Source organism: Peromyscus eremicus, chromosome 1, assembly GCF_949786415.1.
Source record: "Peromyscus eremicus chromosome 1, PerEre_H2_v1, whole genome shotgun sequence".
NCBI classification, from domain to species: Eukaryota; Metazoa; Chordata; class Mammalia; order Rodentia; family Cricetidae; genus Peromyscus; species Peromyscus eremicus.
In genome coordinates, this window is record NC_081416.1 from 28,406,176 (window position 1) to 28,428,737 (window position 22,562).

The following is a 22,562-nucleotide window of genomic DNA, read 5'->3' on the forward strand; positions in this document are numbered from 1 at the left end:
GCTTCTTTAATAGTTATGGTTTTAGCAGGCTTTATTCTGAGATCAGTTTTCTACTTTGTATTTTAACACCATTGCTGTTTAAATTCTCTTCCTTCACCTCTAACTGACTCGTTAGTTCAGACCTGGATTGTTTTACCTGACCACCATTGTAGACTGGACAGACCCTGCAGTGAGGAGCTGCCTCGTGTGCTGTGGTATGCTCGGCAATGTCCTTGCTCTCCACCTGCCCTACAGCAACCTCCTAGGCCTTAGGTGTGACATCAAAGCATCTTCAGGCATTGCCAAAGGTCTTTAGTTTTCAGTGAAACAACGCAGTATCTTTTAGCATGAAGTGTTCCATGTGATTTCGTAAAGTTGAAGCTTAAATTTAACTCAACATACCTGATGTTCTCATGGTTAGGATCTAGTGAGCTAGAGTTACTGTGTTTTACAAATTGTATGGATCAACTGCCTTTTTATTGTTTTGTTTCAGAGTTAATCCTCCATTGAAACAGTTACTTTTTTTTCCCACAGTTATAAAATGTATACGGTTCCTTTAAAACTAGATGGCATCAACAAGGCATGGAGACTCCAACTAGATGAATTGTGGTGCTCGTAGAACACCTCTTAAATAAGCCTTTACGGTTCAGTCCGGTAGGGAGGCTTGGGTGAAAAGTGAGCAGCAACCTTGGCTGTGGGGCAGGTAAATGAAAAGTTCTTTTTTTCACAAATCAGTTGAAAGAATCTACAAGGCTTATTACAGGGCTACAAAAGATTTGCTTCCAAGAATGAATTTCCCAGTGGAGACAGGGTGAATGTTTTTTTTTTTTTTAATTTTTCTAAGCCAATGGTAAGATGCTTAAAGATATCAGAAATCAAAGGAGAGCGACAAAGATGTGACAAATGGGTCCTTACAGGGTCACAAAGAGTTTGCTTCAGAGAATGACTTTTCCAGTAGAGAAAGGGTGGGTGAAGATGCCTAAGTGTAGTAGGAAATGGAAGAAATACAAAATCAAACCACACTGAAGAGGACATCAACTGCAATTTTGGTGGGTATTATAGGCATCTGTTTCCTTTAAGAGAAGAATTAACTAATTCTTAAACTCTTGGGAGGCTGGCAATGGCAACCTCAGAATAGAGGTATGTAATTCTTCTTAAGACAATCATTAAAATAACTCAAGAGGACTAAGAACATAGTTCAGTGGTCGAGCACTTGCCTAGCATGCATGAGCCATATCAATCAGCTTGAAATTGTTGCACTGTGTTGGATATTATTTTAAGATGTGCTATATTTGTTTATGCCATGGAAGATTTGTTCAGTGATGCAAAGATGTGCTATACTCTTTTATATTGCATTTGTTTAACTCTGTGAAGCTGTGTTACCGTGCCTGTCTAAAACACCTGATGGTCTAATAAAGAGCTGAATGGTCAATAGCGAGGCAGGAGAAAGGATAGGCAGGGATAGCCGGCAAAGAGAATAAACAGAAGGAGAAATCTAGGAGGAAAAAAAAAAGAACGATCTAGGAGCAAGAAAAGCAGAAGGACTCAAGGGGCCAGCCACCCAGTTACACAGCAAGCCATGGAGTAAGAAGTACAGAAAGGTATACAGAAATAGAGAAAGGAAAAAGCCCAGAGGCAAAAGATAGATGGGGTGATTTAAGAAAAGCTGGCAAGAAACAAGCCAACCTAAGGCTGGGCATTTATAATTAAGAATAAGCCTCTGTGTGTGATTTATTTGGGAGCTGGGTGGTGGTCCCCCTAAAAGAGCAAAAACAACCAACAACAACACTGTCTTTTACATAGGTATGTACAAAAGTGTGGAAAGGGATGTTTAATTCTGGAGAAGTCTAAAGCAGTACTTTTTTAAAAAGTGTTCCCAGAGTTCTGTATTTCCAGGTTACAATTTATTGTTGTATGGACTATAAATTTGGGCTCGTCTGGGATGTGAAACTGGGACCTCTCCCACCCTAAGCGAGAATCATACCCCTAGATCAATGAGCCACCTAAAGCAGTACTTTTAAGAGAAAAAGTAAATAATTGCTACTATACAGAACACATAAAATGTTTATAATATTTAAGGGATTTAGCATATTAGCATGTGTGACAAAATAAATTGATGAGTCAATGTTTAGATGTATAATTCAGCAACTGGTTTTAGAAACAATATTGAGACATTTAAAACAATTTAGGAATTTTCATGTGTCATTAGCCTGTTATGTCAGAAACATAGATGAACACATTTGTGTCTTTCTCCAATGTCATCCTCCATTAATAACAACAAATTCACAAGATAGATCTGTTTTACTGGCAGCACTTTGCCCAAACGTCCCCCTTTCCATGAGACAAGCACGGATTCTTTTGCTCCAATCTCAATTACTAATAGTCCCTCTCAGATCACACACATTGTATGTCACACATATATCACTGCTATCAGAGAGTCTATGCAGGAATAAGGAAGCAGTCAGTCTGCCAGAGCCCCTGCTGCTGTAGTGGTGGTAGACACAGGCTGCGGGGTCAGAGGGGAGCTTCAGACATGAGACATGTGACCTAGATCACAGCGACTGGACAGGGAAAGGTAGGACCAGGAGATGGATGGATAGAAACTTGAGGTTGGCAGCATCAAGGATAGGGACTGAGCTGAGCTGAAATCTTGGGGCAATCATGAGTTCTCTTCTGTTGGTCTCTTGATGAACATGGCAGGAGGTCAGATGAATGATCTGGGGGGCATCACCATCAGTCCAGGTGAGAGTTGCTTCCATTCCTCAGTCTGGAGTGTCTGCTAAGTCCTCAGTCTCATCTTAATGATCTCAATATACCCATGGGCTTGTGCAGTCCCAGTTCACAATGACCACTGCATAGGACGACATCTTTCCTCCTTTCAGGAATAAACTACTTAGCAGTCAGTCTGCACCTCTCAGGTGGTGCTTATCTGTTCAGCAAGATGAACAGTCATTCACCATTCTCACAGTGGAGTCAAATGTTGCCTGTAAAATGAAGTCTCTCTTGGGCAAGGCAGTTTTACCCAACACAAAAGAACTTAGAGGAGGGTGCTGGCTGATCTCCACAGCACCATAATAAGAGAGCAGGACAGTGACCTCTGCAATTCAGGATGGTGCTGGTGGAGATGGAGGAGGCTGAGTAACAGGTATCATAATAGAGTTTGAGAGGGAGTCAGGCTTAGTGTTCCACAGCACCTCAGAGTGACTTATTATGCATTTTATTCTTAGAAAGAAGTAAGAGAGAGGACTTTGAAGGTTCTCAATGCACAGGAATTATACTGAAATGCGGAAATGCTAATTACTCTTATTTAACCATGATATATAATACTTGTTTTGAATTATCACATAGTACTGCATGTAAATGTATGTAATTAGCACATGTCAATTAAAATTAAACATTAATAAATTAAGTTTAATTTATTAGCTGATAGGAGTCTTTACATGGCTTGGCAAAGGTATTAATTGCTAGAAATTAGTTTTGAGTATTTTGAGGATTATTTGTCCAACTAGACCCCATAACACTCACTAATGAGTATGCCGACCATAATGGCCACTGAACGCTAGATTTCGATTAAGAAATTTCCTAAACACAGCGTCCTATTTTGAACTCTTCCTGCTAGTCTGAGAAGTTCCTCCACCCAGCGCCCCACCTTTGCTTCCTTCTTTATTGGACGCCTCCACTGGCAGAGTGCACATGACTCAGAAACCGGTTCCCCTGGCTGTAACAATGATACAGCTCTGGGATCATTACCTGGTAAACCAATGCCTTGGCTCCATCAGCCAGTCTCTCTCCAAGGTGTGTTGCTGTCAGACTGCTGGGAAAGCACTCCCAGGTGTGGAAAGAGAGGGCTCGCCACCGCCTTGGACTTCCAGGGACATTTCTTTCCGGGAAGAAATTTAATGTTAATTAAAAAACGCCTCCAGAAGATTCACTACTGCACAGTAGAGGGGGAGCAAACCCAGGAAGAACCGGCATGGGGATCCTATATTCTGAGGTACGTCATATTTCTGAACATAGGAATCCAAAGGGGCTAAACAATTGCTCCTATTTTTCACATATAATTTTCTAGCTTTGTCATTATGTCTTCTTTTCAATTCCGTTTAATTTTTCTTGTGGGTATTAAGTCAGGAAGTTCTTTTGTGCTGGGATGTTTAGTATTTTTTAATATTTCAGCACAAGTTAGCTTGAAATACTAAGGTTTTAGCTAGACCTAAGTTGAGCACGATGGGATATACATTTTCTGACATCCTAATTGTAGAGGACATCCAAACCTTGAATAATGGAGTTGCAGCTATATTGTGTCTCAGTTAACACTTGGGGGAGGGCAAGAGAAAGTTGTACCTAACTGGATTTTCTAAAAGTTCAAAAATTGGCAGGCTTTTCTATGGAACCCACGAACAAAGTAACTCCTTTAAGCTTGTTATGTGAAAGGAAGTTCAACTCTGGTAATTATTAATACAGATTATCAAATACACAAGAGGTGACAGGCAGTACAGCTTTGGTATTTTGATTAATTCCTTTTCATAGCTGATAGACATGACATTTTCCCACATTGAAAGTCACTTACCAGAATCAAATACATTTGTAATGTTTCAAAGGGTGATGTTTGAACAAGAGTAGCAGAGATACAGTGATGTTATTATTATTATTATTATTATTATTATTATTCATGACTTACTCCCTCTCTGACACAATTAACTTGCTAATCTGCATTCCATTCTCCAAGCTCAAGGGAACTTCTTTGATTTTGATCTTCGGGTATGAAAGGTAGTTGTTTGGTACCTACTTCAAATGTGCATGTGTGAGCATGAATGTGACTATGTGAGCATGGGTGTTTGAGTGTGTGTGTGTGTGTGTGTGTGTGTGTGTGTGTAGGTGTGTGTGTTTCTTGACTAAATGCACAGTTTGCTCATCTTACCATTCTGGGAATGACTTGCTCAGTGATTTTGATCTCATGAAGAGGTCACACATATAGGAGGACGGCAAAACATACAATGTACTAAGGTTCCACTCTGGTAAATTATCTAGGTGTCAGCAAGAGAAATTTGTTTATAGTGAAGTTTTTAGGACAGCCACTCCAGAGTTCTGATTCATCTCATGTAGGATTCAGAAAACTAGTTTCAAAGAGTGGAATGCCAGATAACTCTGGTGGGTGTGAGTAGTTCACTACCGTCCTGAAAGACAGAACTCTGTCTCAAAGAGGGTGTTAATCAGACCCTTATTTGCATGGAGATAACCCCAATTTCGTTCAAATGCAGGTTAAGATCATGCATTTTGGCCCTCCAATTCCATGTATATGTAGATGGCCCCTCAAACAGTACTGTGAGTAGCTTGTGGTTTTTAAGTGTCTATCAGAGACCCAAGCAGTGTAATTGCCTGTCAGTTCGGTGTTGATCTGTCAAGCAGTTGAGTCAAGGCAAGTACAGGCTAGGTCAGGCATGTTTAACTACTTCCAAGTAGAAGTGAGAATAGATCCCAAAGTGACATAAATGTTTAATTTTTCAGCTATCTCAAGGACAAAATAATAAATTGGAGTTTTCTTTTTACTTTCCTATTGAAATTTTTTTAAAAGAAAGATTTATTTAGTTCACTGCAAAAGAAATAGGGCTGGGATAACATATATTAATATGAAATTTTTTATGAAATCTAAAGTATACCCATATACAAATACCACTAACGAATCTCATAAGCAATAATACAGAACTCAAGTGTGGAGTATGGTTGAAACAAATACTGTGGCTGTATTGCAAGGGGAGGCAGGTTTTAGGCCCTTCCCTGTTATTTTTCTCGGTAGTCTGCTTCAGGATTGGCAAACTGAAGCTCGTGAGTCACCGAGAAAATCTTAGTCACTGCAGAAATATGGTGTTTTTGCTTTTGGCAAATGATTTCTCAATATGTAGAATCTCCCTTTGATGTCAGGGGAGAAATCTGCATTTGCTACCAGGGCTGGGGGATGTAACTCAGTTGAATAGTCCTCAGCTAGTGTGAGTTTACAAGCTGCGATGCTGTTACTGCTCACTTTCACTACAGAAGTTGTTCTGCTCACCTTGCAGGGCTTCCCAGCCCTTCTGTGCATCAGCATCTCCTAGAGATCTTTGAGGCAGCCACAATACTTTCACCAGATGCCCAAATATTCTCAAATGGGACCCGAGCCATGCTTTAAGATACTACAATACTTAATTAGGATTTATAATCACAAAGTTCAAACACTGACCTAATTCTCACATATTATATTAATTTCTAAACCTGAACCTCTTCTCCTGACCCTTACTTTTCAGCCAGGTCAGGTGGGTCTGTGCATTAGTTAAGAAGGGATTTTCATCCATGTTCTAGGCACACACCCCTACAGAAGTCCAATTTTAGGAAAGCAACAGTCTAGTTAGGGAGACTCAACCATCTCCATTGGAAAAGGGCCTGGCCTGGGAGCTACTTGTGGTTCTGGGCATTTGTTTTGTGGTAGGGAACGCTAAAGGGCTTCCTGGGAAATGAGCCTGAGGAGCAAACAGCACAGTCTGAAAGGCAGAAGGATAACCAGCAGGTAACCTGGAAGCAGCAGGGATGGCCCGATGGCAGACACGAGTTCATAGAGGGCAGTGTTCTCCACAACTGGCTGACCCAGAGACTCTGAAAATTAAAAACAAAACAAACAAACAAATATCTTGGCTACTTCACTCTCCTGGAAGCAGTAAAAATGCCCACTTACTATAATGAAAAGCATAATTCAAAAAAATAAAGCAAGGTGATACTGCCAGAAGTGGGCTAGGAAATGGTCCCTTAGGTGCAGTGGTCAAGAATCTTTTTTGTGGCTGACCCATGTTGCTGAAACTGCCAGATACCTTACAGATCCCAAGAAGAGCGAAGACCTGACATCAGTTAAGAATATAGAATATTCCAGAACAGCTGGAATGTTCTAAGTAAAGAGAGGAGTAGTGGATGAGTTTAAGAGAAAAATCAGCTTAGGTTCAACTAATTCTGTACGTTAGTTTTTCAGCTGTGCAGAGCACCATAACATAAGCACACTATGAGCAAGTATTTCTCCTCTTCCTCACCTATCAGTGTATCTTCTGTCTTCTTTTGTGGCCAGGGTTTATATATATGATCAGTTTCTTGAAATCTTTTGCTTATGGTTCTTTCTCTACCTTTGTGTCGTTTTGTCTCTGCTACTCCAAATCTACTTCTAAATTCTCAAAACACAGTTTCACATTTCTTCTGTTCTCTAAAGTTATCCTCAGTGACCTTAAAATCTACAAGAAGTCTTCCTTTTCCTTTTTGGCCTCTATCTTGGCACCCAATCTGTCTCAGTATGACTACTCAAATTTTCTTTCTTGGACAAAGTTTATCGGTAATATCTCTTATCATATTTGTGTGTGTGTGTGTGTGTGTGTGTGTGTGTGTGTGTATGTGTGCCTGTGTGTGCGAGTAAATGTGTGTGTGTGTGAGTGCATGTGTGTGTATGTTTGTGTATGTGTGTGTATATGTGTGTGCATGTGTGTGTTAGTTATATGATGCATGTGCATGGGAAGGCCAGAGTACAGCCTTGGGTGTTTTTCCTCAGGAGTTGTTCACTGTCTTTAGAGATAGGCTTTTACTGGCCAGGGCCTGGCTGGATAGCCAGTGGGATCCAGAGATCTGGCTACCTCACCTTCCCAGCACTGGGCTGACAAGTGAGTAGCGTCATACTTAGCTTTTTTCGATGTGGGTTTTGAAGATGGAATTCAAGTCTTCGTGCTTACAAGGCATCTGAGCTCTTCTCTCCAGCTCCTTCATCAAAAAAACATTTTTTCTTTTTTCTTTTTGGTTTTTCTCTGTGTAACAGCCCTAGCTGTCCTGGAACTCACTTTGGAGACCAGGCTGTCCTCAAACTCACAGAGATCCTCTTGCCTCTGCCTCTGTGGTGCTGAGATTAGCACCACACCAGGGTCAGAAACCATTTTAATAGGAAAAAACCCTATGGCTAGCAAATTGAAAATTTTCAAAAAGGGTAAGAAAAATACCATGAGTATTTAAAGCAGCATTCTAAGGACATACCAAGGACAGATTACAGGTTTAAATGCTTTCAGTTAAGCACACATGCCCAAGTCAGGGGCATCAATATCTGTCACAGGGAATGCTTTTAGTTCTTTGTAGGCGTGTGTTACCTGGGAAACTTTGCAGGGCATTGAGCTGAAGGAACAGGCTGTCGCTGGGTGGGGAAGTGGACCAAAGCTTGCATGGGATCCCAGGGACATGCCACTGTAACTCAACCAATTCTTCAGAGATTTGTTCATTCCCCAAATGAGAATATATAAAATAATGCCCACAGTTTTTCCTAAAACCACAATAGCCTAAGCCCCGTTGTACTTCGAAATTTACACAGAGAACATTTTTAATTTTTCTTCACTTAACTCTTCTCTACATTAAATACAAAACCGTTTGTGTCCAGGGAAACCTTCTGAGCCAGCTTCCACTTTAAACTTTCCAACGGGATTTTTTTATTTTTTTATTTTTATTTTTTTTATTAAGACTGCCATTGTCTTAGAATAGCCTAAGTGTTGTCAGAGGAAAGAAAGCTTACCTACACCATATAAGGATCCATGCCCTTTGTGTCTGTTTTATTCCATTATGCAAACTGATCAAACTGAAGAACCCCTGAAGCACACAGACAACGACAAATATTCTGGCCAGAATTTTGCACTTTGCTCTTAGAAAGGCAAGGTGTGGTACTGGCGCAGTCTAGGGGTCTTGATGGAGTGCATTTTCTCTGCTGGTTAAAGAACTAAAAGGCAGGAAGCAATCCTGAGTGCAACAACAGGTGGCCGGTGAGCCATCTCAAACACCACAAACAGCAGCAGAGCCTGCTGACGAAAGGCACTTATTTACTGGGGTGAGGATACATGCATGCGCAGCAGACAGGGACAAAGACCCTCTGCAGAGCAGGGGGGCGGGGGTGGGGTGGTGGTGGTGATGGAGATGAGGACTCACGGGGAGGGGAAGAGGAGGGAGGAGGGAGGCGCTTGGGAAGCCAAGAATCCAGTCCCTTCTAGACAGCTGGGTTTTCTGAAGTCTCTGAGGATGGTTGAATGGCCCATGGCTGTGGTGTAACAAATCCTGATCCGGTTTGAACTGGTTGAGCCAGGCCACAGCAAGGGGTCTGCTGGAGGGAGACAAATGCCTATAAGGCCTTGTTTTAAGCTGTCAGGGTTTTGCCTCAAATCAGGAGGGTGAGGAGGAAGTCAGCCATCTTGGAAATTTGCCATGTTTATTACTTAGCCACTTGGGCTCTACCACCTTTCTGCCTACCAGGGAATCTGCCTCACTCCTAGTCTCTTAGTACTTATGGGCAATATTAATTTTGGTACGTCTCAAAGAGATGCACAGAGCGGATTTCCCCGTAGTTTAAATCTGGCTTCATGGTTTCCTAGCACGTGCGCCTTGCTCTCGCCACTCTTCCTGCTAGAGCACATATCTAACTTGGCTCTCATCCCCTCTGCTGGTTTCTGTCTTTCCCGTCCACCCTTCTCCACATTGCTAATTCATGCGTGAGGTGGTAAACCAGCATTTTCCCAGCTCACGGGCAGGTTTCCCATTTTCCACTCAGGGATCCTTCACTCCACCCTTCTCCAGCCATAGATTGGCTGAAGACACTGCCACACCTGCTCAGCCAGCTGTCGTTTATGACTGTGATCACACATTTGATGACACTAGTCATTAGGGTTGCACTAATTCCCCCGCCCCGTGTTTCAGGAGTCTCTTCTACCCTTGTCTCCACCCCGTCTCCTATGTCATTAACCCATTCATCATGGTAAACATCAATGTTATTCCTTTGCCTAGCTATGCTTACCAGTCTATATCCTTATGACAAATGCCTATTAAAATAAAGTGTGGTGAGCAAACTTCAGATTTTTCTTACAAAAATATTTCAGCCGAGCTACAGCTCTCTCTACTGAGTTTATCTGTCCTTTCTCCATCGCTTTGGCCTTGGAGCCAGAATTTTCCTTCTGGGTCATCATGCTAATGCATTTTTGCCCTGTCCTGTTATTTCTGCACTCTCTTTCAGCAATCATCTCCTATTTCATAACCACTCCTGCTCATCTTAATTGGATCCTTATGCTTCAATAATTAGAAAAGTTTCTAGCACTAATTGAGGGTTTCAGATGAGTCAGTCCCGAAGAAAATGCTTCGTCCACACAGTCAGGTTTGATTCTTTTTATAGCATTATGCAGAAGGAATGGTTAGTGGATGCAGGAAACTGTGCACAAGTGTTTAAAGTGTCCAGGTGAACTGTCCAAATAACACCTCTGCTAAGTGGGAGAGTGAAGATTAGAACACAGGACTTTCACATCCAAAGCTTGTATTTGTAATTACTGGAAAGCACCATTGCTCACCAAAATGTGCAGAATTCTGGCTAGACTCTGTGTGCTATATACTCACTAGCTTTTACTAACTGTTTTCCCTGCTAAAGTTACTGTAACTTCCTCTCCCTGATTCTAGTTGTTCAAAGAAGGTTGGTTCCTGCCCTGTCATATGAAACTGATGATTTCATAATAGTGATCACATCTAAATTGTTCTAAAGCTTTCCTTTTTCTTGAAACTTTCCTATTTTGCTGTTAGGTTGTATCTCTACAGGTTTTTTTGTTTTGTTTTCTTTTATTGTTGTTGTTGTTGTTGTTGTTTCCTGACAGGGTCTCTTTGTGTAGCTAGGCTGACCTCAGATTTATTATGGGATCTAGTCTGGCTTCAAACTCTTGTTCCTCCTGCTTCTGTATCCTGAGTCCTGAGATTACAGGCAGCTGCCTCCATACTCAGCATTTCTTTCTACCTCAGATACTGCTAATTCTAGGTCAGTTTGGGGAAAGCATTTGAATATATAGCCAAGCACTAGCAGGTCAGTGGCATGAGAAGACTGATCAGGATCCTGAGGGTATAAACCGTAGCTTACTGTTGGCAGCAAGTCTTGCAGCCAGAGAAACACTTAAGACAGAAGTATCTAGAGGTAGAATGAATGACAGTTATGCTCTACAGTTTGACACAGGTCTCTATCAATTATGAGCTATATGACTTGAGATAAGGAAACAATCTCTCCTAGTTTCACCTGAGTGTAGTGAGTATAAAAAAAACATTACTTACCTTATAGGGTGGTTTTGAGGACTTTGGGAATAGCTGAGGTACTCCATAAATGTTTGTTCATTTCAGAATTCACTCATTCATTTATTTACTCACGACGTAGATGTTGAATGCCCATGAGGTGTCACACCCTGTGCTAGGTGCTGGAATGCAATGAGAAAGTGTGGACAACAATAATTGCGCTCATGTTGCTAGCGGACTAGTTGGGGAGATGACTGCCAATAACACTAATGGTCTGTTTTTAGGTGATACAACAATTACAGATCATTTATAATGTATTGGCTCACCACTAAAAAAAAGAAGTGTAAGGCTGAGGGTCAGTACTCGGTGAGGGTTCCATTGTTCCATGGCAGAAAGGTAAAGAGAGGGTGGGCAAGAGAACAGACCGGAAGCAGACTTAGCCTTTTAAAATATAAAAAACCCACCACCAAAATAAGGAATGCATTCATTGTTATTGACATGAGAGTCATGTCATCTTGATCCAAAAACCTGATATTTGTGCCCACCACTCAGCATCACCATACTGGGCGTCTCGGGGTTTTTATTGCTGTGAAGAGACACCATGATAACAGCAACACATATAATGGAAAAATATTTTATTGGGGTGGCTTGCTTACAATTTCAGAGATTCAATCCTTTATCATCATGGTGGGGGAGCATGGTTGCATGCAGGCAGATGTGCTAGAGAAATAGCTGAGAGTCCTACATCTTGCAGGCAACAGGAAGTCGACAGAGACACTCAGTGGTATCCTGAGTATAGGAACTCTTAAAGCCTGCCCCACAGTGGCATACTTCCTCCAACAAGGCCAAATCCACCCCAACAAAACCACACCTCCTAATAGTGCCACTCCCTATGAGATGATGGGGGCCAATTGCATTCAAACTACCACACTGGGGATCATATTTCTGATACAGAAAATTGAAGGATACATTTAAACCATAGCAAACAGGATTGATTAACTTGGACCAAAGGTGAAGCTAAGGGATCAGTAGGAAAAGTAGTTAGAGAGACAGGATTTATGAGAATTGAGAAGCAGCTTTGTCTACTTAAGGACAGCATCCTGACTGGCCATGGAGGAGGGTCTTCAGCAGGGATGTGATGAGCAGCTACTGGGTTGGGAGGGTGAGCTGGAGACCGGATGGATGAGACAGAGAGAGATAACACAGTCATGGGTAGAGAGCAGTGAGGATCTGAACAGGGGAATGAGCCCCGAAGGAGGGTTGGTGCTGGGCATACAGGAAAATTGCAGAGTTTGCAAGGTAATTTTCCAGGTGGGACTACTCTAATCTAAAGTGCCTCTAGGTTCCATGACCTTCAATAATCCAAAACAGCTTTTCTTTCTGCCCAAATGGATACTGTCTTCTTGTTTACTTTCTACTTTATCAGATTTTTTTTCTAATTTAAATCTTTTATCTAATATAAACTGCATATTTAAGAAGTACAATGGAGTAATTTGACTCTTGTGCAATGTACATTGACAAAATCAGAGTGTCTCTGCCATCTCTTTAAACATTTATCATTTCTCCATGTTGGGAACCTCTGAACCCCTCTTTTCTGTTTGCTTATAAAATATATAATAAATTGTTTCAAACTGTAGCCACCCTTCTACGCTGTAGAGCACTTGTAGACACTGACAGGCCAATCACTACCACTTCTCTGGTGGAATTCTCTTCCCCTGCTGTGCGCTTTCCTGACACCGAGCTGCCCCCTACTGGAAACAGTGCAAAACAGCAGGGAATCTTTTCAGTTGTTAGCTCACGCTTGAGAAATTACTTGTGGGTTTCGATTTAGGGAGTGTGATGTACATTATTCTGGAAAACAACCTCTGCTGTTTAAGCTCATTGAGGAGCTGGCCCCGGAAGTGGGGGTCGCCCCTCCCACATTTCAAGCGTGTTAGTCTCTAAGTGTTCTCCAAGACCCCCTGTCCAGGGACAGTTTGCCTAGCTGGCTGTTACTGAAGGAACAGCAAAATAGGTCAAGGATAAAAGATCGTGTCCTTGAGGACAACTGGAAGGTAAATGATTTCCATCAGAAGTTACAGTTGTTGTCCCCATGGTGTAAAATGCCTTTGGCTAGGTGGACAACGAGCAGAAACCGGAAGTTCAACATGGGAGACTCACTAACAGAGAGAGAGCTCAGTTGAGAACCCCAGCTGACTGCTTCAGCCTCCCCAGTCGATTTCTGCTAGACATTTGCAAGCCTTCGATTTGATGGCGTGACCTTGGTTTGTTCTTTCAATCCATCCACTTCAGCCGTCTCAGATGTGAACTCTGACTTAATCTTTTGCTATCTACACTCTGCTTCTACCTGCCACTTGCATATCTGTTCTTTTCCTTTTGTTCACTACTTGCTTAGTAAACTGGCTCATTTGAAACCAAACTACGGCTAGTGTAGATAATCCTCTGGACCATACAGAATAGTGAGTTATCTTAGTCACTGTTTTATTGCTGTGGAGAGACACCATGACTGTGACAACTCTTATTAAAGAAAGCATTTAATTAGGGGCTTGCTTACCATTTCAGAGAGTCAGTCCATTATTATCACGGCTCTGGGGTAGTAGCTGAGAGCTATATCATGATATGTAGGCAGCAGGCAGAGAGAAAAACTCAAAGCCATTGCTAGAGAAACAAGGCCACACTGCGAAAGTTTGAATCCCCTGAGAAAGACCAAAGACTAAGACTCAATTCAAATTTATATTAAATGAATTTATTCTAACTGCTAGCAGAAGGATGACAGCCTTAGAGCCAAACATGCCATACCTAAGGGGGCTAAAGGAGGGGTTTATGTTGGTTTTATTGAGGCGCTTTTACTCTGCAAGAAGTCACGAGGCATGACAAAACCAATTATCAGAGCAGAGTTTTATTAGGAGGATGGAGGGACAGAAGAGAGTGTGACCAGGCCTGTGGAAGAGACCCTTGCAGAGAAAGAGGGTGTGAGGAGGAGAAGGAGAAAGAGAAGAGGACGAGGAGGGGTCTGTGCCCCACTTCTTATGGATTCCCCTGCACATGCGCGTATAGGCTCATCGAGCTAAGCCACGCATGCGCAGATTGTGTGATCACGCAGCACTCAGATTACGGAGGACATAAGGCCCCTTACTTGGCTACTGAACTGCACATGAGCTGTCATGCAGCTGAGGGAGTGGCCAGAAATCCCAACCGTTTATAAAGGTGGATATCAAAGGTAAACATTACAATTACCTATGAAATCCACAGCTGAGCAAGAAAATCGGTTTACTCCTCTCGTTTGTATAGTAATAAAAAGACCACTTCATCCCAGTCCCACCGGACAAATAGGTTAAATATTTCACAGCAGGAACACCATTAGCCCATCTTATCTCACCTGCAGGTCACGAGGCCCTTACAGGTGTTGCAGGACCCTTAGAGATGCCTGGTACCATATTACGTTTCTTTAGCCATCACACGGGAGTTATGCATAAATTATTATCCAGGTCTGAGCACTCTGGAGGGAGTGTCACTAATTAACTGGGATACAGCAGCCAACTACACAGTGCCATCAGGTTAGGGCTGGCTGTCACATCCCTACAATACCTACTCCCAAATGGCCACACCTCCTAATCCTTCCAAACCATTCACCAACTGGGGACTAAGCATGCACATATATGAACCTATGGGGGCCATTCTCATTCAAACCATCACAGTGAGGTACACACTTGTTTATTTTTGTACACACACACACACACACACACACACACACACACATGCTAGAAAGTGAACCCGGGGCTTTGCATACATTCAGCATCAGCTCTAACACTGAGCTTCCCCTGGCCTCTATCACTTACTTTTCAAAAATAGAAAGTATGTTCAGGTTACAGGATGCATAGGAGAGACCAAAGGGAAGATCAGGCCGTAATTAAATAATATTCCTTGAGAAAGCCCCTAGTAACTCTTAATATAATTATCTGTCTTCTGATCTTCCTATTTTTAGTTTTATTCAGTAAAGATTTTAAAGAATCTAAGAAAAGGGATTTGATCTTGGGAGTAGGAGCCAGGCAGGCAGCATGGATGGTTGAAATGGACTAGGTGTGGTGTAATGGGGACTTGTGGGAACTTTGGGCAATTAGAAACAACTGCCAGTAATTACCAGTTGGCTGGTGTCCTATTTGGAATATGGTCCAGAATTATGAAATTTATAATAATTTAAAGAGAAACAAGAAGATAAACTGTTGTAAAATGATTTAAAAATTGAACAAGAGAATATACCTTTAAAGTCACCTGCTCCCAGGCTCTCCAGAGCAGACTTAGTACTCCAGAAGCACAGAACCAATAGACTGCATCTATAATTTTTAAGGGGATTTTTATTAGATTAGTGTACACAATCAGAGGCTGAAAAAAATCCCACAATGGCTACTTGTAGGCTACAGAGCCTGGGATGCCAGAGCCAACAAAGCTCAAGGAATTTGACACCAGCAAACAAAAGCAAAAAGGAGGGAATCAGTGATATAGCCCCGGATGAGACTAGGGCCTAGAAGTCCCCTGGAGAGACACTGGTAATCTGCATCCAAAGGCAGAAGAGTCTGGAGTCCATCATTTGGTTTTTATACTTGCTTATTTGTGTGTGTGTGTGTGTGTGTGTGTGTGTGTGTGTGTACATGCTATGCTACAGTGCAGGTGTATATGTCAGAGGACTACTTCCAGAAGTCGGTCCTCTGCTTCTTCGTTGTGGGTTCCTAGGTTAGAACTCTGTAGCTAGAGTTTTTCTGCCTGGCCCACGGTCAGGGCAAATCTCTCTTACCTGCCTATCCCACAGCTGCTCAGACCCAACCAAGTAAACACAGAGACATATTGCTTACAAACTGTATGGCCGTGGCAGGCTTCTTGCTAACTGTTCTTATAGGTTAAATTAATCCATTTCCATTAATCTATACCTTGCCACATGGCTCGTGGCTTACCAGCATCTTCACATGCTGTTTGTCATCATGGCGGCTGGCAGTGTCTCTCAGCCTTCCACTTCCCAGCTTTTTTCTCCTCCTTGTCCCGCCTATACTTCCTGCCTAGCCACTGGCCAATCAGTGATTTATTTAGTGACCAATCAGCAACACACTTGACATACAGACCATCCCACAGCAGAACTCAGGTCATCAGGCTTGGAGGCAAGTTTCTTTACCGGCTGCAGAGAAAGTCACATGTGATTTTTTTTTTTTTTAAATCATCTACCGCTGCCCTGAACTGCGCTTCCCTAATGTATAATTCTGCTCTAGCCAGATTTTGCTTTTTCTGAAAATCTCTTCTTAATTTGCAGTAAAAACTCCCTCAATGAATGAGATTCATAGTATTTCACCCATTTATTTACTCATTCATCCATTTACCTTTTGTCTATCCCACGTGGCAAGCAATTTTTGGAAAATGTAAGCAGATGTATTATAGACTTAAGAGTACTGATTTTTCCCCCCGGTGATTCATGTCCGTATTTTAAGAACAGTTCTGCTCTTCTTGACTCAGCCCATCTGCCAGGCAGCCTACCAGAATGACTTGGGGCAAGTGTGGCGGTGGGTAAAAGAGGACAACCATTACATAGATGTTCAAGATGGCTTCAATGGAGATACTCCCCTCATCTGCGCCTGCAGGCGAGGACACTTGAGAATCGTCTCCTTCCTCTTAAGGAGAAATGCTGATGTCAACCTCAAAAACTTGGTGAGTTTGCTGGGTGATGACGGTCTAATGAGAATGGTATAGTTTCCATTATGTAATTTCTATAGCCATTACTTGGAAAAATACATGCAACGTTCCGGCCTATGTCTTTAGCCAAATACTTTATCCACATAGATATATTTACCACTTGTATAAAGCAAAAAAACAGAATGTGCGACTATAATGAGCAATGCAGTTTCTCTTATATTATCTGATGTCTGCCAAAAGAAGAACAAATAAAATAAGTTAGAATAAACAAATAAAACAAAGCAAGCAAGCAAACAGAACCAGAGGACCGTGACAGAAGGGGAGAATGTAACTGTGAAGATACTCCTCAAATTGCTGGAATTGGTGAACATCGTTTTTATCTTCTTATAGCTTCTAATATCAAGATTCTCTTTAGCCTGCTTTGCCTAACACAGCCCACGGGCATTTTGCTAGACTGAAAGCATAAATAAAGCATTCATCCAGCAGGGATGTTTTGTAGCAATGTCCTTGAGCCTCTGAAGAAGAGGATGGTCCACTGTGTTGGCTGTAGGCAGCTTCTCCTTTTCCTGATCTGCTCCCTCCAGCCTGTCTTCTTGCTCTCTTCTGTATTATGGAAATCATGTGGGGGGGGGGAGAAACACTGTGCCTGTCATTATTTAGATTTTTACCTATTGTTTTAATATAGGTTGGGATTCTTTATACATCTTTTTCACTGTCATGTGTTCATGTACCTGGTGCTGGGTTACGCGAGAGCATTTTCACTCCAGTCTGTTGTGCGCTTTGAACGTATTCTCCATCCTCCTTACCTTCTCCTTTCTCTCCTCTCCTGTTTCTCTCCCTTGTTCCTCAAGACAGTTTTGCTTCTATTTTCATCTCAAATATTTGTACACCACTGTATGTATCTTTATAAAATGTATGGCCCACCAGTGAGAGAGAGTGGATGTTTCTCCGGGACTGACTTAGTTCATTTCTTCACTTGATGATCTCCAGTTGCATCCTTTTTCCTGTGAATGATATGACTTCATTCTCCTTCATGGCTAAAAAAAATTCCATTATGCATATGCACCACATTTGGCTCATCTCTTCCTCTGCTGATGGGCATTTCATTTGGTTTTATAACTTAGCTATCATGAAATGTGCTGCAGGAAATACTAGTTACATTCCCACACTGTATTAGGGTTCCCTTTTGTTCACGTTCTTGCCAGTATTTGTTGTTACTTATTTGTATTCCTAGGGACTGCTGTGCTGACAGGGGTGGATAGAATAGTAACAGCATTTTAATTTGCATTTCTCTTGTGCCTAGTGACATTCATCTTTTCTTTTTGTTTGTTGAACATTTATAAATCATCTTTTAAGAATGGTCTGTCTTTTCACTTGCACCTTTATTGACTGAGTAGTTTGATTTCTTGTCATTTCGGGGTTTTTTTAGTTATTTGTGAATTCTAGATATCAATCTTCTGTCACTTGTAGAGTTAGAAAAAAATACTCAGTCTCATTTTGTAGGCTGCATCTTCTCTTGACCCATTATTTCCTCTACCATGCAGAAGTGCTTTCATTTCAGGAGGTCCCATTTGTCATTTGTTGTCATTAGTTCTCGTACAACCAGAATCCTATGCAGAAAGTCCTTGCCCATGTCTACATCTTGAAGTGTTTACCCTACTTTACCACTGCAGTTTCAGGGTATTATGACATGAACACTTTTGCATTAAGATTATTTGTCCTCTTTGGACTTATTATTATTGTTATTATTATTATTATTATTATTATTATTATTATTATTATTATTTTGGTTTTTCGAGACAGGGTTTCTCTGTGTAGCTTTGTGCCTTTCCTGGAACTCACTTGGTAGCCCAGGCTGGCCTTGAACTCACAGAGATCCACCTGGCTCTGCCTCCCGAGTGCTGGGATTAAAGGCGTGTGCCACCAACGCCCGGCAGGACTTATTTTTGTACAGTGTGGAAGACAAGGATGTAGCTTTATTCCTCTACATGTGGACGTCCAATTTTACCAGAACCATTTGTTGAAGAGGCAGTATTTGTTCCAGTGTGTATTTTTGGCATGTTGGACAATAACCAGGTATCTGTGGCTGTGGGGATTTGGATCTGTACTCTCTCTTCTATTCCATTGATCTACATGTTGGTTTTTGTACCAGTACACCACTTTTGTTGCTATGGCTCTGTAGGATAACTTGAAATCAGGTTTAGTGAAACATACAGCATTATTGTTTTCTGCTCACGATTACTTTGACTACTGGAGTCTTTTGTGTTTCTATTTCAACTTTAGGATTTGTTTTCTATTTCTGTGAATAACGACATTGGAGTTTTGATGGGCATTGCGTTGAATATATAAACCATTTTCTATAATAAAATCATGCTCACAATATTATTTCTTCCACTCTATGAACATACGAGACCTTTCCAGCTCTTGATGTCTTTTTCAATTTCCCATTTTGGTGTTTTAAAGTTCATGTTACAGATCTACAGGGAGAGAGGAGAGTGAATATGTATTGTTGATGTGGGGATGGCCATGTCAAAGACCCCAATGCCTTAATATAAAAGAAGTGGCAAAGCCTTCCCCTGGTGAGGCTTGGGAGGATGTCAAAGCCTTCCTTAAGCCCAACTGTGAATATTGACAAAGTGCATAGAAAATGTACACAGCAGCTCCCACTACCACTAACTTAATTGCTCCCTTACAAGAGACTGCTTCTATCAAGATTAACTAAACCTGCCTCCTTGTTTAGCCATATGAAATAACCCTTTTTCTATGTTCAACTGTATATGATAAAACCCTGAGTTTCTGGGGTGTTATGGCTCCTCTTTTCAAGAGCCCTGATCACACAGATCATACCATATGTGTATTTGTCCCTTCTTCATTCCCTCACCCCCAAGTTGGGTGAATCCCTGGGGCCATGCAGAGCACACAGGGACCTCTCAATTCTTTTGTTAGGTTTATTCAAATATATATATATATATATATATATATATATATATTTTTTTTTTTTGGTTTTTCGAGACAGGGTTTCTCTGTGTAGTTTTGCGCCTTTCCTGGAACTCACTTGGTAGCCCAGGCTGGCCTCGAACTTACAGAAATCCGCCTGGCTCTGCCTCCCGAGTGCTGGGATTAAAGGCGTGCGCCACCACCGCCCGGCTTCAAATATATTTTAAATAATTGCAAGTGGGACAGTTTTCTTGACATTTTTCTCATATTTGTCATTGATTGGTAGATTCCTACTGATTTTTGTACATTAATTTTGTACCCTATTACATTGCTGAAATGAAAGTGTTCATCAGATTTAAGAGTTTGATGTTGAAATTTTTAGGACCTCTTACAGATGGAATCATACCATTAGCAAATAAGGATATTGACTTGTTCCTTTCCTGTCTATATTCCTTTTATAACTTCTTTTGTTCTATTACTCTAGCTAAGATTTCAAGCATACAGCATAAGAGTGGAGAAAGTGGACACCTTCATCTACATCTGGTTTGAGTTTTCCCCCATTTAGTGCATCTTTGGCTGTAGATTTGTGGCATGTAGACTTTATTATGTTGAGATAAATTCTTTCTGTTTCTAGTTCTTAGGACTTTCTACCATTCAGAGAACCTGGATTTTGTCAAAAGTCTTTTATGGACCTATTGAGGTAGCCATGTGATTCTTGACCTTGGGCTGATTTATTCTCTATATTGAACCATCTCTGAAATGAACCCACGTTAATCATGGTGGATAATCTTTTTTACTTGCTCTTTCATTGGCTTTCCAAGCATTTTGTTGGAGACTTTTGCATCTGTGTTCATTTGTGAGATTGACCTATAATTATCTTTTTTCTTTTTTTTTGTATCATTATCTGGTTTGATTACCAGGGTAATACTGGCTTCTTTAAAAAGATCTTGGTGTTTCTATTTTAGAGAATAATTTGAAAAGCATTGGTCTTTGTTTTTCTTAACATCTGATAGAATTCAGAAGTGTAGGGGGCTGGAGAGATGGCTCAGAGATTAAGAGCACTGTAAACTTTTTGGTGGCTCACAACCATCTATAATGAGATCTGGTACCCTCTTGTGGCATGTAGGTATATATGCCAGCAGTACATTGTATGCATCATAAATAAATAAATCTTTACAAAAAAGAAAATTCAGGAGTGTGCCCATCTTGGCCAAGTCTTTTTTGGTCTAGAGATTTATTTTTTAATTACTGCTTCAAGTTCATTGCTTATTATAAGTCTGTTTGTTTACCTCATCTTGGTTTAATCTTGGTATACATACAGAAATTCTTGTATTTCTTTTATATTTTTTCACTTCAGTGGAATACAAATTTTTCATGTCCCAATAATTTTTTCAAATTTCATTGATATCTGTTATAATGTTTCCAATTTTAGTTTGGTTTTCTGTGGTAAACACTAACAAAAAACAATTTGGGGAGGAAAGGGTTTATTTTGCTTCCAGATTACAGTTCATCATCAAGAGAAACTTAGGGTTTGTCAATCTTGTTTATTTTTTCAAAATATTAATTCTTGTTTCACCAGTTCATTTTATTGTTTTTTTCATTTCATTAGTTAAAATTATTTATTATTGTTACTATTATTATTATTATTATTAATTATTAGTGTATGTGTATGATGTGTGTGTAGTGACATGTGTCTCAGTAATGTATGGAGGTTGGAGGACACCTTTGTGGAGCCACATCTCACTTTGTCTGGGATTTCATCTACTTCACCCTCATTAGGGACTGTGACTGTGGGTTTAGAAAGTTTTGAAGACATGTTGCCTTCATTCTCCATGTTTCTCATGGTTTTGAATTGAGACTTTGCATGCTGGGTGATTTTCTTTTTAATCATCCATATTTACATATGTGTTTTTTAACTGGAAGTGTTTGCAGTCTTCAGGAGGAAGTACATTGTTGAGGTGCCAGTTTTCTATGCTGGACTGTGCATCTAGCTCAGTAGTTAGGCCCTGTTTCAGGCAGCAGAGTCAGTCCTCAGCACTATACTGTCTACGAAAAATAGCCACTATCAAACAGTGGGCTCATTATGAAAATACAGCAACAGTTTCGAAAATGATCACCTCTTGATTGGCCATCATTTTAGGAAGTAAAGGAACCCCGACAGTACTGTATGCACCAAGGGACTGCTTAATGTGAGTGTTGCTGGGACAGAAGAAAGCAGAGGAAGATTAGTGGTTAGTATTGGGATCGTAGGCAAAGCACAGGGAAGGGAGAAGTCCAGTAAATGGAAGGGGTGGGATAAAAGGGATGGGGGAGGGTGGATAAGGATGCTCTAATGCTAATGCATCCACTTTTGTTTCTTTCTGACCTGTCTTAGTTAGGGTTTCTATTGCTGTGAAGAGACACCATGACCACAGCAACTCTTATAAAGGAAAACATTTAATTGGATTGTCTACAGTTCAGAGGTTCGTCCATTATCATTATGGTGGGACATGGTGGCATGCAGGCAGTCACAGTGCTGGAGAAAGAGCTGAGAGTCTTGCATTTTGATCCACAGGCAACAGGAAGTGAACTGAGATACTGGGTGTGGCTTGAGCATATATGAGGCCTCAAAGCCCTGTCTAGTGACACACTTCCTGCAACAAGCCCATACCTCCTAATAGTGCCACCCCCTATGAGTTTATGGAGGCAGTTGGATTCAAACTACCACACTTTGCTTTTTCCTGTTTTTTACTTTCTTCAGAAAGGAAGAAAGAGGTAAAGGAATGCCATCAGATGTGTTAGAATAATAGTAACTCTCAGAAGGCTGAGGCAGGGAGGCCCCATCAGGCCAGACTGTTCTTTGGAAAAACCTATCAGAAAGAAAATGAAACAGAAAAGAAAAGGATCTTATTGTAAAAGACAGAAGA

General features: G+C 41.1%; 1 protein-coding gene across 1 annotated transcript in view; it reads left to right on the forward strand.

Annotated features, from left to right (window-relative positions):
• The first annotated feature begins 2,672 nt into the window (after positions 1-2,672).
• The window catches only part of Ankrd22 (ankyrin repeat domain 22), a 29,660-nt gene continuing 9,770 nt past the window's right edge, over positions 2,673-22,562 (forward strand). Inside the window, exons 1-2 of the mRNA XM_059253763.1 lie at positions 2,673-2,721; positions 16,523-16,734. Coding sequence (XP_059109746.1) covers positions 2,673-2,721; positions 16,523-16,734 — 261 coding nt within the window. The remainder of the gene's footprint in view (positions 2,722-16,522; positions 16,735-22,562) is intronic.